The 18,668-nt window shown below is 50.6% G+C and overlaps 1 protein-coding gene across 1 annotated transcript in view; it reads left to right on the forward strand.

Annotated features, from left to right (window-relative positions):
* Positions 1-18,668, forward strand: part of DNAH10 (dynein axonemal heavy chain 10) — a 176,653-nt gene that overhangs the window by 128,174 nt on the left and 29,811 nt on the right. The window contains exons 51-56 of the mRNA XM_025401943.1: positions 362-533; positions 6,308-6,511; positions 7,713-7,793; positions 11,186-11,383; positions 12,056-12,217; positions 16,352-16,526. Coding sequence (XP_025257728.1) covers positions 362-533; positions 6,308-6,511; positions 7,713-7,793; positions 11,186-11,383; positions 12,056-12,217; positions 16,352-16,526 — 992 coding nt within the window. The remainder of the gene's footprint in view (positions 1-361; positions 534-6,307; positions 6,512-7,712; positions 7,794-11,185; positions 11,384-12,055; positions 12,218-16,351; positions 16,527-18,668) is intronic.

The following is an 18,668-nucleotide window of genomic DNA, read 5'->3' on the forward strand; positions in this document are numbered from 1 at the left end:
TGTTCACATTGACGTCGATTTCGTGTGTACATTGATTTCCTGTCAAGAAATTAAAGTGCCTGTTTGTTTCTCCCTGTGTGCATCTTCCCATGGGGTCTGATTTTCTGTAAACTGCAGTATATGGCTGGCGCTCACCTCAGGGTGCATTCTTCCCCACTTTCCTCTGTGGCTAGGCTCATGGGGCTTCCCCCTCCTGTTCCACGACAGGGAGTCCCTTCCAGACTCTTCTTTCCTGACCCACTTCCTCAAGTTTGGACAGACCCACGCCCTCTGCACTCTCCTCCAGCATCCCTGCCCCAGAGCCTGCAGGGAAGGGAGGCTGGTGATGGTGACGCCCGTGTGCTCCGTGTCTGTGTTACAGGTATTTGAGATCCTGCTGAGCCGAGGCTACTCGGAGAACAATTTCCGGGAAGACCTGAAGAGCCTCTATTTGAAACTCGGGATCGAGAACAAAGCGATGATCTTTCTGTTCACGGACGCCCATGTGGCCGAGGAAGGCTTCCTGGAGCTCATCAACAACATGCTGACCTCAGGTACAGCCAAGGCTGGTGCCCACTGTGGCCAGCTCCCTGCTCAGCTCTGAAGGGAGGTCGCTTTCTTCAGCAGTTACCACCTCCAGACTTTGTGGGCAGCCCTGTCCAGGTGTCCCTGTTCCTCCCTCACAGTGGGCCCCTGAGATAGGTCTCATTATCTTCCTTGGCTCCTCCTGTCTTGGAGTCTGCCAAGTGTGCCCCCTTCTCTCCGTCTGCGATGATGGCAGTGCCCTTGCAGTAAGAACAGGTGGTGTCTGGGCATCTGGCTGTGCCCCGGGCCGTGCTAAGTGTGCATCGTGCATTCCTGTCTCCACAAAAACCTGATGAGAGGCCAAGTGTGGTGCCTCCCGCCTGTGATCCCAGCACTCTAGGAGGCCAAGGAGGGAGGATGGCTTGAGCCCAGGAGTTTGAGACCCTGTCTTTACAAAAGTATTTTTAAAAAGTTAGCCAGGCATGATGGCATGAGCCTGTAGCCCCAGCTACTCAGGAGGCTGAGGCAAGAGGATTGCTTGAGCCTGGGAGGTTGAGGCTGTGGTGAGCCATGATCATGTTATTGCACTCCAGCCTGGGCAACAGAGTGAGACCCTGTCTCCAAAAAACAAAACAAAACAAAAACAAAAACAACTGAAAAACAATCAAACCTATTAGGGAAGGCACATATCACAGCTGAGGAAACTGAGGCCCCTGTAGAGGGCTGAATGTAGAAGGCTGAATGGTGGCCCCCCGAAAGACACATCCTGGTCCTAAGCCCCTGGAACTTGTGAATAAGACCTTTGTAAGAAAAAGAGTCTTTGCAGATGTAATTAAATTAAAGGTCTTGAAATGCCTTCCTGGATTTAGGGTGGGTCCTAAATCCAGCGACAGCTGTCCTTGTAAGAGAAGGCAGAGGGAGATTGAAGACACAGAGAATAAGGTCCCGTAAAGATTCCCACAAGCCACAGGATACCTGGAGCCACCGGAAGCCAGAGGAGGCAAAGAAGGATTTTTCCCCTGGAGCCTTTGGCAGGTTACCCTGAGACCTTGATTTCAGGCCTCCAGAACTGCAAGACAGTCGGTGTCTGTATTTCTTGTCTTAAGCCACTCACTTTGTGGTAATTAGTCATGGCTGCCCCAGGAGGTGCCACCTACCTTATCCAAGGGCACCTTGCTGGGAAGGCACTGAGGTGGGACTTGAACACAGGACTTTTCACATCTTAGCCGCGCTCACAACCCCTTTACTGTGTTGTTATCTTGTCTGCCCTGGGGCCCTGCAAAGATCCCTGCTGACTTTGCCTGGCCTAATGGCTTCCAGGGACCTCTTTTCTTTCCCAGGGACCTATTTCATTGATTGCTTGTTTGTTTCAGGACCTGACCATATTCATTATTATATTGCCGTGTTATTCATTGAGCCCTAGTCTCCCAGCGTTTACTATAAAAAAATCTCTAACATAACAGTGAGGCTGAACGAATTTTTTCTGTGAACATCTGCCGGCATGCCATCTGGATCCCTCCATTCACGTCTTACTGCACTTGCTTTGTCACACATGTAAACAGCTTTCCTTCCCTGTTTCCACCCATCTCATTTTTAGATGCTTTCAAAGTCAATTGCATGTCACTACTCTCCCCGCTAAATGCTTCTGTGTGGCACTATGTAGAGTTCAAGTTTTGTTTAGTGTTTTCTTTTGATGTAAAAATTATGTACAGGGAAATGCACAACATTTTAAGTGTATATTTGCTGCATTTTGATCATTGCGTTTTAAGTCGCTTCCGTTTCAGTGGGTTGCCGGCTCCTTGAGAGGAGGGATTGTCTCATCCACCTGGATTTATTCCACAGTGTTTATTCCAGACGCTGGGTTTGGTAGGGAATAAGACGGTCATGACCTCTGCTCTCCTTGGAGCTTACATTTCAGCGTGTGAGTGGGCTGGTTAACGACAACAACAAATATACAAACAGATACAGCAATGGCAGGTTGTGGCAAGTGTCACGAGAGCAAAGGGGAGGTGCTGTGAGAGAGTGTGGGCAGGAGCCATCTCAGGGCTGATAGGGAAGACGTCACTGTAGACTTTTCAGCCGAGGCCTGAGAGGTGGTGTATGGTCACACTCCCTGTGGTCGCTGTAGCAAATTTCCCCAAACAGCACAGATTTATTACCTCAGGCGCCTGGGGGTCAGAAATCAGAAAAGGGTGTTAAGGGGTTAAAATCAGGGTGTTGGCAGGGCTGGTTCCTTCCAGAGCTTCCTGGGGAGACTTTGTTTCCCTGCGTCTTCCAACTGCTTCAGGCCACCCTATCGTGGCTCCTTGGCTTGCATCCCTCCAGTATCTGCTTCTGTCATCCTGATGCAAACTCAGCTGCTTCTCTCTTGTAAGGACCCCTGTGATTGTCTCCAGCCCACCTGGATAATCAAGAGCATTTGCCGCATCTCACCATCCTTGACTGCGTTACATCCGCAAAGTCCTTTTTGCAGGAAACATAAGGAAACCTGTTGGCAGGTTCCTGGACTTAGGATGCCATGGACACCTTTATGGAGCTGTTGTGCAGGGATCGGGATGGGGTGGAGGGGTCTGTGACATGGAACCTTGTGGGTCATTTATAGGAGATAAGATTTTATTCTCGGTGCAATGATATAGTCTAGATTTATGGGTTTTTAATTTTTTTTATTTAATTAATTATTTCAGAGACAGGGTCTTGCTCTGTTGCCCAGGCCAGAATGTAGCGGCATGATTATAGGTCATCGTAGCTTCCAACTCCTGGACTTACACTATCTTCCTGTCCCAGCCTCTCAAGTAGCTGGGACTACAGGTGCATCCCACCAAAGCCAGCTAATTAAAAAAATTTTTAAAGAGATGGGGTCTTGCTGTCTTGCCCAGGCTGGTCTTGAACTCCTGGGCTCTAGTGTTCTTCCAGCCTCAGCTTCCCAAAGTGTTGGGATTACAGGTGTGGCGGCATTTGTTGACTGACTGCTGATCACAGTTGGGCCAAAAGGGCCCCTGGCGAGTAACTGCCGGATGGTCTGATATCTAACAGGGGAGTCTTTGGGGCTCAGGCAGGGGACCAAGGCTGCGCCCAGCTAAAATTTGTTTTTAAAAGATCCCTCCAGTGGCCCGTGGGGACTAGATTAGAGGGGAACAGGAATGGGAGAGGTGTCCGGTTTGGAGCTACCCCTGCAGTGTAGGCAGGAAGTGACAGTGATTGGAGGAGGGTGGGGCTCTGGGGACAGAGAGAAGCGGGTGGATTCACGAGGTATTCGGGAGGCAGAGCCAACAGGACTTGGATGGATTTGGATGTAGGTGGGGGAGGGGGTGGGTATCAAGGGCGACTCCCAGGTTTCTGGCGGAGCGAGTGATCAGTGCTTCCATTCGCCGAGATGAGGAAGACCAGGTCTGGGCTTGTGGCATTGGCAGCGTGTTGAGTTTGCTGCACTAGTTGAGCAATGTGTGAATGTGATGTCACATAGTGGATTAGTTTGCTGGGTCTGTCGTCACAAAGTGCCACGAACTGGGTGGTTTAAAACAACAGAAATCTACTCTCACAGTTCTGGAGGCCAGGAGCCCAGGATCATGGTGTCGGCAGAGCCTGTTCCTTCTGAGCTCTGGGTTGGGGAATCTGTGTTGCTGGTGGCTGCTGAGTCTTTAGTGTTCCTTGGCTTGTAGGCACAGCACTCCTATCCCTGTCTTCATCGTCACGTGGCCTTGCCCTTGTGTGCTGTCTGTCTCTGTGTCCAAATTTCCTCCCTTTATAAGGACACCTGTTGTATTGGATTAGGGACCATCTCAATGACCTCATTTCCACTTGATTATCTCTGTAAAGACAATTTCCAAATAAGGTCACAATCTGAGCTACTCGGGGGACTTCAGCCTATCTTTTTTGGGGGGACATGCAACTTGAGCCATAATACATAGGCAGTGTGTACATGAGTCTGGTTCTCAGAATAGGGGTCCAGGGTGGGGATGTCAATTTCAGAGCCACTGACACATGGTTTATAAAGCCATGGGACCTGAGTGAACCATTCAGGGAGAGCCCAGCACTGAGTTCAGGTGGAAGAGGAACGAGCGAGAGACTGAGAGGGCAGGCGGAGCACGGGGAATGAGAGACTGAGAGGGCAGGCGGAGCACGGGGAGCGAGAGACTGAGAGGGCAGGCGGAGCACGGGGAATGAGAGACTGAGAGGGCAGGCAGAGCACGGGGAGCGAGAGACTGAGAGGGCAGGCGGAGCACGGAGAGTGAGTTCCTCTTTGTCTCTCGCAGTCTTGGGAATGGTGTCGAAGATCCCCAAGACCATCCCAGCTCTGTGACTCGCTGGGAGGACTCGCAGGACTCAGCATGTGGTCCTGCTCATGTCTGTGAGTCATTACAGCAAAAGGACACAGAGCAACATCAGCAGAGGGAAAAGGCACATGGGGGACCCTGGGGAAGACCAGTCTGAAGCCTCGGAGTCCTCTCCCCGGGGAGTCACACAGGACACGCTTAATCCCCCAACATCGAGTCGTGGCAACTCTGTGAAGTACTGCCCACCAGGGGAGCTAGTTGGAGACTCAGTGCTGTGGGATTTTCTTGGGGTGCTCATGTAGGCACCTCTACCTGGCATGTGCCAAAATCCCGGATGCCCAGAGGGAAAGCGGGTAGTCAGCACAGAATATGTTGCGTACACAAGCAGTGTATACAACATACACAATGGCTAGGCTGTTCTTGCATTGCTATAAATACCTTAGACTGGATAATTTATAAAGAAAAGGTTTATGTGGCTCACAGTGCCGCAGGCTGTACAGGAAGCACAGTGCTGATTTCTGGGGAGGCCTCAGGAAACTTACAGTCAGGGCAGAAGGTGAGGGGGGAGCAGGCACGTCCCATGGCCAGAGTAGGAGCAAGGCTAGGGGAGGGGCTACGCACTTTCAAACAACCAGATCTCATGAGAACTCACTCACGCTCACAAGAACAGCACCAAGGGGATGGAGCTAAACCATTCATGAGAAATCTGCCCCCATGATCCAGTCACCTCCCACTAGGCCCCACCTCCAACACTGGGGATTACAGTTCCACATGAGATTTGGTGGGGACACAGGTCCAAACCACATCCCATGTTGGGCCACTCTTATCAGTGAATCGGGGAGAAAGCCCTTCAGGAATCTAAGTTCCCAGGTGCCAGCCCTGGGTCCACCTGGTAAGTGGGCCTTTCAGAGGTGAGCAGCTGTGGCCTGCCACGTTAACTCTTCCCTGCACAGGAGAACGTCAGAGATGGCGTTAAAATGTATTACATAATTCGGAACATTGTAGACATAGGAAAGCAGAAGTCCACGTAGCCAGGGTTTCTCGACCACGTGCTATTGACATTTGGGTCTGGGTTGCTCTTGTGGTGGGGCTCTCCTAGGCACTCTGGGACGTTCAGCAGCATCCCTGGCCTTGACCTATTAGATGCCAGTAGCAATCTCCCTGCCAACTTGCAACAAGCAGAAATATCTCCAGACATTGCCCAGTATTTCCTGGGGGTAAATCCCAGCTGAGAATCCCTGCTTCCGAGTTACAGGCAAGTGAGGCTTCCTCATGCTCTGTATGCTCACCTGTGATGCTCATGGTCATCCTCCCAGGCGAGCTGGCAGCGTCTAGGATCCCCGTTTGACAGACAGCTCTAAGGGCTTCCCATGAGGCGGCAGGAAGCCTCGGGTCGCAAGTCAGGCCCACACGCTGCTCTCTGGACTCGGCATCTGCGGCTGTTTCCACACCTTCCCTCACTTCAGTCAGCGCCTAGAGAGGTCGTGACCCTGGGACTCAGAGATCATCAGCATGTCTTCCTCTTCCAGGAATTGTACCTGCGCTTTTCCCTGAAGAGGAGAAGGAGTCTATCCTGAGTCAGATTGGACAGGAAGCTCTGAAGCAAGGCATGGGGCCGGCCAAGGAGTCCGTGTGGCAGTACTTTGTGAACAAAAGTGCAAATAACCTGCACATTGTCCTGGGCATGTCGCCAGTGGGGGACACCCTGAGGACCTGGTGCAGAAACTTCCCAGGTACCCGTGGTGGAGCCTGAGAACCCATTTCCCCTGCTTTGGCAGGGTGTGTGGCTGAGGGTCTGTCCACACCTCTAGAGGTTCCCCCAGCAAAGCAAAACAAGGCATGGCCATTAGGTGGAAATGTGGGCTCTGCACTGTAGCTTGGGGCTCACTGCCCCATCCACACCAGTGGGCGTGGATGATGTCCCTCTGACAGGAGGATGTGCCCACGCTCCTGCATGCGAGGCCCGCAGTGTGTGGAGGGTGGCTCCCCGCTTCCTTCCATTTGGGAAAATTCCACCAGCCACATGCCAACCTTTAGAGCAGAGGTTCCTAATGGGTGGGGCAGGGGCGGGGGAGGTTGTCTCCCAGGAGACTCTTGGCAATGCCTGGAGACATTTTTGGTCGTCACACCTCCAGGGAGCGTGCAGTGTAGTACTGGCATCTACTGGGTAGAAGCCAGGGATGCTGCGAAGCATTCTACAGTGCACAGCCAGCCCCTGCCACAAAGAATTAGAGCTCACATGTCAATAGCGCCAGTGGTGAGAAACTCTGCTTTTGATGAACTAGATTTGGACACATCTGGCTTATTCACCAACTTGTTGGCTATTGTAGATGGCATCCATGTTCTTGAGTGTCTCCGGGTTGCAGAGTGAACATCCTTTTTTCTTTTTTTTTTTTTTTTTGAGACAGAGTCTTGCTCTGTCACCCAGGTTAGAGTGCAGTGGCACCATCATAGCTCACTGCAGCCTCGACCCCCTGGGCTCAAGTGAGCCTCTCACCTCAGCCTTCCTAGTGGCTGGGACTATAGGCGCACACCACCACGCTGCCTGGCTGATTTTCTTTTCTTTGAGCCAGGGTCTCACTCTGTTGCCCAGACTGGAGTGCAGTGGTGCGATCTCGGCTCACCACAACCTCCGCCTCCTGGGTTCAAGTGATTTTCCCACCTCAGCCTCCTGAGTAGCTGGGATTACAGGTGCGCACCACTACTGCCCGGCTAATTTTTGTATTTTTAGTAGAAATGGAGTTTTGCCATGTTGACCAGGCAGGTCTTGAACTCCTGACCTCAAATGATCCACCCGCCTTGGCCTCCCAAAGTGCTGGGATTACAGGTGTGAACCACCACACCCAGCCCTGATTTTTGTATTTTTTATAGAGACAGGGTCTTGCCACATTGTCCAGGCCAGGAGCATCTTTTTAATCTCTCTTTCCTTTCAAGGTATGGTAAATAACACCGGTATTGACTGGTTCATGCCCTGGCCTCCCCAAGCCCTCCATGCGGTTGCAAAGTCATTTCTAGGTAAGTCACAGCTGTTATGGGAACTACATTATTGATACAACAAAGCAATTTATTATCACTTCTCTGACTTTGAATTCTGGTCTTGTAGATTTCTTCACTGGAAAACCCTATGGTAACAAATGGCTTTCAATTTTGTTAGTATGTTTTTGGTTTATATTTGGTGTTTTAGCCCAAAGACATTTCAGGAGACCTAACAAGGACAATTTAGGATAAAAATTGATTAGGTGTTCTCCACAGCAGCAGTTGGCAAAACCATGGTCTGCTGTCTAGTTGGCCCCTTACTTGTTTTAGTAAATAAAGTTTTATTGGTACACAGACTCACTCATTAATTAACATATTGTCTCCGGCTGCTTTTATGCTACAACTGCAAAGCTGAATAATTGCAACTGTATGAGTACTGTTTGGCTCTTTGTAGAAAACATGTGCTGGCCTCTACCCAAAGAATGCTCCAAGGACAATTCAGCAAACATTCTGCTTTCTCATTTCTAGCGTTTCAAATGCCTAAGACCTTGGATATCAATTTTTTTTTTTTTTGAGACAGAGTCTCGCTCTGTCGCCCAGGCTGGAGTGCAGTGGCCGAATCTCAGCTCACTGCAAGCTCCACCTCCCGGGTTTACGCTATTCTCCTGCTTCAGCCTCCCGAGTAGCTGGGACTACAGGCGCCTGCCACCTCGCCCGGCTAGTTTTTTGTATTTTTTAGTAGAGACAGGGTTTCACCATGTTAGCCAGGATGATCTCGATCTCCTGACCTCGTGATCCGCCCATCTCAGCCTCCCAAAGTGCTGGGATTACAGGCTTGAGCCACCGCGCCTGGCCGGATATTAATTTTAATCTTTGAAGAAGAAAGGTAGTCTGTCTTCAGGGAACATCTTTTTCTTTGGACCTGACTTGAGCAGATTTATGAGGAATGACACTGGGTAACCTTGAAAATAGTTTCAACCTTATAAATCTGTACTCAATAATAAATAAATAAATAAATAAATATTCCTATATATAAGAAGAAATCATAACTTTAATCATAATGCAGTTTTAGGGGAAAGGGGGCCAAGAGAATGACTCTTTTCTGATGATATATCTCAGGTCCAGATGGTAAATATTTACAGCTTTTTCGCAGCTACGCAATTCTGCCATGTTATCATAAAAGCAGTCATAGACAAAACGTAAATGAATCGCTATGGCTGTGTTTCATTTACAAAAGCGGGGTGGGCTGGGTTTGTCCTTTGGCCTGTAGTTGGCCAGCCCTGATACAGATGTACGCTTGTTCTCAGAGGTGTATTTGCCATTTTCATGTGTGAAGTGCTTGTGTTTGCTTTCAGTATTCAGTGTTCCAGCATCATAAATAATGCTGCCTAGAATTTGCTTAGAACTCTTTTTCCTTAGGATATACTCCCTGGAGGCCAGGCGCAGTGGCTCACACCTCTAATCCCAGCACTTTGGGAGGCCGAGGTGGATGGATCACTTGAGCCCAGGAGTTTGAGACCAGCCTGGGCAAAATGGTGAAACCCCATATTTACTAAAAATACAAAAATTAGCCAAGTGTGGTGGCGGGCACCTGTAATCCCAGCTACTCAGGAGGCTGAGTCATGAGAATTGCTTGAGCCCAGAAGGCAGAGGTTGCAGTGAGCCGAGTTCGTGCCACTGCTCTCCATCCTGGGAAACAGAGTGAGACCTCTCTCTCTCTCTCTCTCTCTCTCTCTCTCTCTCACACACACACACACACACACACACACACACACACACACACACATGCACACACAGAGAGAGGGAGAGAGAGAATATATTGTCTGGAATTGAGGTGACTATGCCCAAAGGCACAGGTATTTGTGAGGCACAGTTTTTCCTGCACACTGTAAAATAGGCCCTGGGGCTGTGTTTTGCTAACCCCGGAATAACAAGACCAGCTCTGCAGAATCTGGATTAATCGATACTTTCAATCTGTCTTTCCTTCCTTCGTTTTAACGTGAGACATTCTCTGCTTTGAGCTGAATGCATTTAACAGCCTATCAGATAATCTAGGTGGTGTGATCTTGACACTGGAAGCCATCATTAATTCTTTCAGCGGGTGTATAGGAAGGCCCACCCTTGCCAGTATGTGCTGGGTGTCATCCAGTGGTGGGTAACTGAACAATCCCACTCAGCCCCTGGGCGGGCGGGGAGGGCAACAGGCAGAGACAGAGGTGGTGATTGCTTCTGAAAACCCAAGGCTCTTCTGCCATGGCGTCTTGGCCTTTAGGGAAGACAGGGCTTCCTAACAGTATGGAAGGAATTGGACAACAGAGTAAAACCCTGTCTCAAAAAACAAAAACAACAAACAAACAAATAAAAAAGGATTGGCATGGATCACTGCTGTGGTCCTGAAAAGCCACCAATAAGTGATAGCTGTTCTTTTCTTGTCCTATTAAAAACTTTAGCATCTTTTTTTTATCACAGTAAAATACATGTAACCTAACACGTTCCATTTTAAGCATTTTGAAATGTTCATGTGGCACTAATCACATTCGTAATGTTGTGAAACCAACACCACTATCTGCCGCCAAAACTTTTTCATCATCCCAAACTGAAACTCCGTACCTATTAAACACTAGCTCCCCGCCGCCCCTCCCTCCAGCCCCTGGCAACCTCGAATCTACTTTCTGTCTGTATGAATTTGCTTATTCTAGAGAGGGTTCGTGTACGTGGAATCATGCAGTGTTTGTCCTTTGGTGTCTGGCATCTTTCACTTAGCATCATGTTTTTGGGGCTCATCCATGTTTCAGCATCGGAACTTCATTCCTTTTACAAGTGAATACTATCCCCGGTATAGATAGGATACATTTTGTTCACCCATTCCTCTACTGCTGGATGCTTGGGTCCTTTCCACCTTGTGGCTATTGTGATAGTCTACAGTAAACATTGGCATATAAGAATTCATTTGAGTCCCTGTTTTTCAGTTATTTGGGGTATATACCTAGGAGTGGAATTGTTGAGTCGTATAATAATTTTATATTTGACTCTTTGAAGAGCCACTGTTTTCCTTTCTTAAGCATGGCCGGGTGTGGTGACTCACACCTGTAATCCCAGCACTTTGTGGGGCTGAGGTGGGCCGATTGCTTTAGCTCAGGAGTTGAGACCAGCCTGGGCAACATGGGTGAAACCTCGCCTCTACAAAATAATACAAAAAATTACCCAGGCATGGTGGCCCACGCCTGTAGTCCCAGCTACTTGGGAGGCTGAGGTGGGAGGATCACCTCTGTTCGGGAGATGGAGGCTGCAGTGAGCCATGATGACGCCACTGCACTCTAGCCTGGGCAAGAGAGTGACAGCCTGTGTCAAAAAAAAAAAAAAAAAGAGAGAAAGAAAGAAAGGAGGAAAGAGAGAAAAGAAAAATACATTTTTTATTCCTTCCTCTTCAGGGCGCAATCCAATGATCCCGGCAGAAAATATAGAAAATGTGGTAAAGCATGTTGTTTTGGTTCACCAGTCCGTGGGTCACTACAGTAAACAGTTTCTACAGAAATTGAGACGCAGCAACTATGTCACTCCCAAGAACTACCTTGATTTTATTCACACCTATTCAAAATTGCTAGATGAGAAAACTCAGTATAATATAGGTAAGCCTGGGGGATGGGGTGGCTGACAGAGGTCATTCTTATTTATGGTAAGGATTCGAACGCTGATCTTTTCTTTAGTAAGATCAGCCATCTTCAGTATTGAGGCCAAGCGAAGCACATCTCGGATTTTGCGTCTTGGAGCAATTCTTTCATGTGGGTAGGACCCTGGCATGTCCTTGTTTTTATTCTCAGTGTTGAGTCATAGACTTTGAAGCTTTACGTTTTCATCACATTAGCAATGTTTCAATTTTGATTTTTATCTTAGAGATAGGGTCTCTGTTTCCCAGGCTGGAGGGCAGTGGTGCAATCATGGCTCACTGCAGCCTTGACCTCCTGGGTTCACGTGCTCCCCCCACCTCAGCCTCCTGAGTAGCTGGGACCACAGGTGTGCCTGGCACACATTGGAGATACTGTCTGCTGCAGCAGCATGCACTGCTGGACAGGGCGTTTTAAAAAGTGCTCTGGCTATTGGCCAAGGGAAGCACTGTTTTCAGATATATATTCATTTTGGCTGATGCCATCCCAGTATGGCAGTGGAGGTACCGAAAGACACGTGCCATCTTGTAAAAATGTTTTGTTTTGTTTTGATAAGCTGAAGTTAGGCAAATCCCAGTGATTGTGTTGGGAACAGTGGCCACCTCGACAATGAACATAGGTGCCCTCTTTCCTCAGCTCAGTGCAAGCGTCTGGACGGGGGACTGGACAAGCTGAAGGAGGCCACCATCCAGCTGGACGAGCTGAACCAGAAGCTGGCCGAGCAGAAGATCGTGCTGGCCGAGAAGTCCGCCGCCTGCGAGGCCTTGCTGGAGGAGATCGCCGTCAACACCGCTGTAGGTGGGTAAGGGCCGGGGCCAGGGCAGCCCATCCCCCACACCACTGTAGGTGAGTGAGGGTGGGGGCCAGGGCAGCCCATCCCCCAGCAGGACAGGGCTCTGCCGGGACGTCCCTGCGAAACTGCTTGTAGGCACCGAGTGTGCCATCTTGACCCTGCAATTCCTGTTTCTTTCTGAATTTGTGTCCAGCCAGTTTCATCCCTTTTCATAAGCACTGAGACGCTACCATATGTAGGCCCCTGCGCTGGTAGCCTGAGGATGTGCCAGGAAGTGGAAAAGTCACTCGACCCTCAATGGGCTGGTGAAGTAAGTCCGTGGGGTTGAAATGACCTAAGCCTTGGCGTCATCGATGCGGGACTTTTCTTGGCTCCCCTTGAAGCTGTTTCAAGGTTCTTTCTTGGGCTCCTTCCCTCGGTCTTCCTGGCCAAGGCTCTGTGTCACCTGCACTGTCCTGCTCTTGATGACTCTACCCTCTTGCGATGCCTGGCACAGGACAGCTCCTGGAGCCCACAGCTCTGTGCCTGGCCTCTCACCCTCCTCTCTAGGTCTTTGGGCCACTGGTTTCTGATGTGTACCCGCCCCAGCTCAGTCTCAGATTCCTGCAGATGCTACTCGACCTGCCTGCCTCTTCCTTCTTCTGCTGGTCTGTGTTTGTGTTGCTGCTAAGTGTCATCTCGGTTCAGTTCCTTTGTCATTGCACCCGGCCCTGTGCACAGGATCCATTTGTCATCACTTTGGCAACAGCACCCTAACTTGGTGTTGGCAAACTGCCTCTCCCCAACTCCCAGTGCCTGCCATCAGGATGGGCTTATTCTAACCCTGGCAGACCAATTAGAAGTTATCTGGGACTGCACATTTTGAGTCAGCCAACAAGACTGAAGATTATTTGAGTTCATTTATTGCATGGCAGTGCTGTGAAGAGACTGCATTCAGTGACTGAGCCCAGATCCCTGAGGCACCCCTGGTTTATGTGTTTCAGCATCTTCCATGTCCATGAGCTACCATGTCTTCTTATAACAATTTCACATTTTTCTTAACTCGACCATTGTTAGCTTCTGTTGCTTGCAACCAAAGCAACTTAATCGATAGATATCCTTTCCCAGGAATCTGTGGCAACTCCCTGCTGCCTGTTTTGATGCTGAGTCCTCATTGTGGCCATCATCAATCCCTCTATGTCATCTTGCCCACCTAATTTCCCATGACACCCTGTCGCCTGCTCACAGCATCACCTCTTCATGCCCGTGTGAGTCCTGCAGTAATTTGCTCTTCCTCTCCCTTCGGTCTGCTGAGAATATCCATACCACGTCTCTCTTCCTATCCGTGTTTCTTCTACCAGAACTTTGATCAAATGCCTCATTCCCACATAGCTGCACTTTGCTTTGATCTGTCTTTTAAAAACTATATATTTCTGGCCCCCTAGATGTAAAAAACTATACATTCCTGGCCCCTTAGATGTAAAACTAGACTGGAAGTGTCTTGAAGGAAGCTGTTATTCCACGTATTCATCTGTCCAATCAGCAGATACTGACTTCAGCTTCATGGCAGGCACCATGGTAGGGAGAGTGGGGGCTAGAAACTGAATGAGACTCAACCCCTGCCTCGAAGAAGCTCACAACCAAGAGAGCCCCTCCTCCAGTGCCCAGGCTGCAGTTTGTACTGAGGACGACCTGTTTGCCACACCCATGTTTAGTGCCTCTCCTACCTGTGGTTGCTTTTATTTCCCCATTGCCGTCATCCTTGTCCAGGGTCACCTTGCTCCCACTTGGAATTTTGGAGGAAGCTTCATCTAGGATCTCTGTTTCTAGGCTGCCTGTCCCGATCAGGACTATTTTGGTTGCAAATGGTGGAAACTGAGCTCAAAGTGGCTTAATCTAAAGTGGAAACACATTGATTCCAGAGGCATCCTGGCTTCAGGCACAGCTGGATCTAGGACTCAAGTGTATCAGTGGGAATCTTTCCTTCCCTTTCTTGGCTCTGCTGTCTTCTGTTTAGGCTTCATCTCAGGCAGCAGGCTCTGTCCATGCTGAGAGTTTGGGAGCCTCCCGCATGAGGTTGGCATTCTATTAGCTCAGCATCCCCAGGGGAGAGAGGGCTCTTCTTTCCCATGCATTCCCACAAAGCTCCCAGAATTGGCTGTGATTGGACAGATTTGAGTCACGTGCCCTTGCCCAAACCAATGGTAGCCATAGGGATGGGATACATTGACAAGTCCTGCAGAGGGTAGGGTGGGGTGCAAACAATTGTTTCTCCTGAGGGTGGCTCTTCAGCACCTGCCCCAGCCTCCAGCCTGTGTTCCTGCCTGGCTGAAAGAGCCCATCATTTTGCTCCTCAACATGACTCAAGCACCTGGCTTGGCCGGACCCCTTTGCAGGCTGCTCCCCACCCTGAGGTTCCCGAGGCCTGTACCAGCCCTCTTCCTTCCCAGCCAGCTCTGGTGGCCCTGTTACCTCTGTGCTCTGTTCCTGCTGGCCCCACCCCCGCCTCGGCATGCTCACAGCTTAGACAGCTTCCTTTCTTCTGCTCTTCTGTTCCGAAGGTTCCACAATTGTGATCTTGCTACCCTTTTCTGACGCATTCATCCCCCTGCTGCCCCAGGGAGAAGCAGTGCCTGGGCTGGGAACCTTTACAGTGTCAGGGCCCGTGCACGGCTTTGCACAATGCAAGTGCCAATGCTGGCTTGTTAGCTGTGGAGATGGATTCCGAGAGACCTTAGCATGGGGGAGGCAGAGCCTCTGCAGCCAGCCTCTGTTTGCAGAAGGCCTGCTGCATGCATCTCCTGGGGCTGCTGTAACAAAGCACCGTGATCTGGGGGCTGAAAACAACAGACATTTAGTTTTTAAAATTAATTAATTAATTTTTTTTCCTCAGACGGAGTCTCGCTCTGTCGCCCAGGCTGGAGTGCAGTGGCGCCATCTCAGCTCACTGCAACCTCTGCCTCCTGGGTTCAAGCGATTCTCCTGCCTCAGACTCCTGAGTAGCTGGGACTACAGGCGCCCATCACCACGCCCAGCTAATTTTTGTATTTTTAGTAGAGACAGGGTTTCTCCATGTTGGCCAGGCTGGTCCCGAACTCCCAACCTTAGGTGATCCACCTGCCTCAGCCTCCCAAAGTGCTGGGATTACAGGTGTGAGCCACCACGCCCGGCCAACAACGGAAATGTATTCTCTCACAGTTCTGGAGGCCGCAGTCTGACATCAAGGTGCCGGGACCACGCTCCCTCTGAAGGCTCTAGGGGAAGACTCTTTCATGCCCCTTCCAGCTTCCCAGGGTTGTTGACAGCCCTTGGTATCCCTTAGCTTAGCTTATAAATGCACCGCTCCAGTGTCTGTCTCCATTGCCACACACCCCTCTTCCCTGTGTGTCTCCACATGGCCTTCTGATAGGGACCCCAGGCACTGGATTTAGGGCCCACCCTAACCCCGTATGACCTAATCTTAACTAATTTCATCTACAAAGACCCCACTTCCAAATAAGGTCACATCCTGAGGTCCCAGTGGGCACGAATTTTGGTGGGGTGACACTGTTCAAACCACTGTGAGCCAAGCCCTGCTCTAGGTTTTGGGGTTCCAGCCCTCAGGGAGGTGTTGACATCCTAGTGAGTGAGGGCACCCAGACAGTGAATCAGTCAACGGTGAAGTGAAACTTCCCGATTGTGATCGGTGTCATGAAGCAAATCGGCAAGGCAGGGAGAGAGAAGGCGACAGGGGCAGCCTCGTTAGAGGGCGGCTCTGGCTGGGCCAAAGTGAGCGTAGGAAGAGGTGATGGGAGGCAGAAGGAGGAGATCACAGGGAGCCAGTAAGCGGAAGGGGGCCCCCGGCATCCTTAGTGAACACCGGCGAGGCAGGGCTGGGAGCTATCAGGAGCCACGGGATTTGTCCTGGATGGAGTGGATGGGACACAGGTGGGCCAGTTGAGGAAGGTCGGAGTCAGGGTGGCTGCCTGGTGCTGGAGGCCCCATGCATGGTGGGGTTTTCTGTCCCACCGGGATCACTAAGGCTGCCACATTGGCCAAAGCTCCTTAGATCCCCACTGGGGCTCAAGCCAACCTTTAAGGACTGCACTCTGCTCAGAGCCGGTGGCCACGAGTGCATCTCCTCTGAGCCCAAGTGTACTCACCCCTGCCCCACCCTGCAGCTGAGGAGAAGAAGAAACTGGCGGAGGAAAAGGCCATAGAGATAGAGGAGCAGAACAAGGTCATTGCCATGGAGAAGGCTGAGGCCGAGACGACCCTGGAGGAGGTCATGCCCATCCTGGAGGCCGCGAAGCTGGAGCTGCAGAAGCTGGACAAGTCGGACGTGACTGAGATTAGGTAACGCGCCCGGGCCGCCGTTCTGGGCTTCCGTTCCACCTCTGCAGGCCAGTAGTCGCCATGATCGTGGCGACCAGGAGCTTACGAAGGAGCCGACACCAGGTGCTGCCTCTGCGCCTGGCTCTCTCCGCGGTGGGAACTGTTGTTGCCCTCATTTTCGGATGAGGAAAGCGAGGCCCAGGGAGATGAGGCGGCACCCCAGGCATCCAGCTCCCCTGGCTAGTAGGAAGCAGGGCCTGCCGACCTTGAACCCAGGCCAAGGGAAGGATGGAGTGGGGTAAAACAGTGCTCTTCATGGAACACACGGGTGCAAGTGTCTGCCCTCGCAGGGGCAGAGTGCTCAACACAGGGCGAGCCCTGCTGAAAACAGCTAGGCAGAGATGTGTGCACACCACGGCCAGACTGGCGATGCCTGAATCCATTTCTGGCCAAGGAGGCTTTCAAGGAGGGTGAGAGTAGGTCACTATTGAGGCCCCCATACATCTTGTAAATCAATCTGTAAGACGACCCTGTCCCCCACACCAGAGGGCTCATCTGCTGTCAGCGAGGGTGACCTGGTGTGGCCTGGGCTAGCAAACTTTCTCCCCGCAAGGCTTGGTCTCCCCAGGGCACTGTTCCTGGACTCTGATGTCAGTTGAGTCTTGTGAGTAAAGCCCAAGGAGGGAACAATGTTCTGGTGCCAGCCTCTGCCCACTGCCTCTGCCCCTGTGCTGCCTGGCCCCACACAGACCCCCCGGCGTGGGAGCCTCAGTTCTCTCCTTCCTCACTCTTCATCCGGAAGATCAGTCTTCCTGGCCCCACACACAGGTCTCGCATCCAAGAGGCTCCATCCCTGGGTCAGTAGTGGGCTTCGTTCTGGGCTCCCGGGGGAGTAGTGCGTGTTCCCCGCGCTTCCTGTTTCTCTGGCTCTGTGCTGCCTGTGAAGGCTGAGCAGCACTCCTTATCCAAGGCCGTGCCCTTGTTTTCTTGTTAATGAAACATTTGTGAATTTGAACACAGAATTTAGCTCATTCCAGGACAGGGGACCTGGTTCATTCTTGGGAGGTCGCTTGGAGGTGCCACTGTTGTCAGCAAGAAGTCATTATTTCAGTGTTGAGAATGGTGTCAAGGAAGGTATAAGGATGGATGTATTAAAACTTCAGCACTAAGCATTGAAAGTTGAGGCTGAGGTGCCAGGACACAGTGGAAGTGCACACCCAGCGGAGGGTAGGAGACACGGTCTGCACACACATTCTCTCAGGGGAATATCTAGCTACTGGTAATAGGATTTAGGGCACCACTCCCAGGTCAGCAGCATAAAAACATCGTGAGAGCAGAGACTAGGAAGGATTTTTGAAGGGAATTTATTTGAAGAGAAGGAAGGGTGAGTCCCTTCCATCAAGCCAAGGTGGAGGGGTGGGAAGGAGTTTCCATGGGGCCAGATAAAGAGCTTGACGTGTGTCCCCTGCAGTGAGACAGGCATTGCAGACAGGTGCCCAGCTCACCCCTGAGAAAGCCAAAGTACAAAAGGAATAATTTTTACACATTCGTACATGGCTCTGCCTCTTTGCTGTGCGACGTTTAGCAAGTCATCTAACTTCTTTGTGCTCCAGTTTCTTCATTTGTAAAATGTGAATAAGAATTGTCTCAGCTGCATCAGTGTCTTCATGAGGATCATATAAGCCTATATGTGAAGAACTGGGCTGGGCACATGGTCAGAGCCATGTAAGCATTAGCCGTGATTATGGCTCCAGCATCCAAAAGGTATGCTGGGAAAAGCCCACGGCCACTGTGTCCTCTATCAGCTCTGGTCACCTTCCCACGCTGCAACAGGTAGTGTGGGTATATCATTTCTCGTATACACATCCCGAGGATTTTCATGCATGACCAAGGCAACCAGGTACACAAGGGTCTCTTCTGTTCCTGACTTCAGGTTCTGAGGGTTTGGAGAGCAAGATATACCTGCAAATCCTTTTATCCTTCTTTTATATACAAACTGTAACACCCTATGCATATCTTTCTGCATCTTTTCTGCTTAGCAATATATTTTGGAGATCTTTTGCGTGTTGATATATGATGAACTTCCCTGATATTTTAGAACATTCCTCCACATTCCATTGTGTGGCTGTGCCATAATTTATTTAACAAGCCCTTACTGATGAG

Source organism: Theropithecus gelada, chromosome 11 (genome assembly GCF_003255815.1).
Source record: "Theropithecus gelada isolate Dixy chromosome 11, Tgel_1.0, whole genome shotgun sequence".
NCBI classification, from domain to species: domain Eukaryota; kingdom Metazoa; phylum Chordata; class Mammalia; order Primates; family Cercopithecidae; genus Theropithecus; species Theropithecus gelada.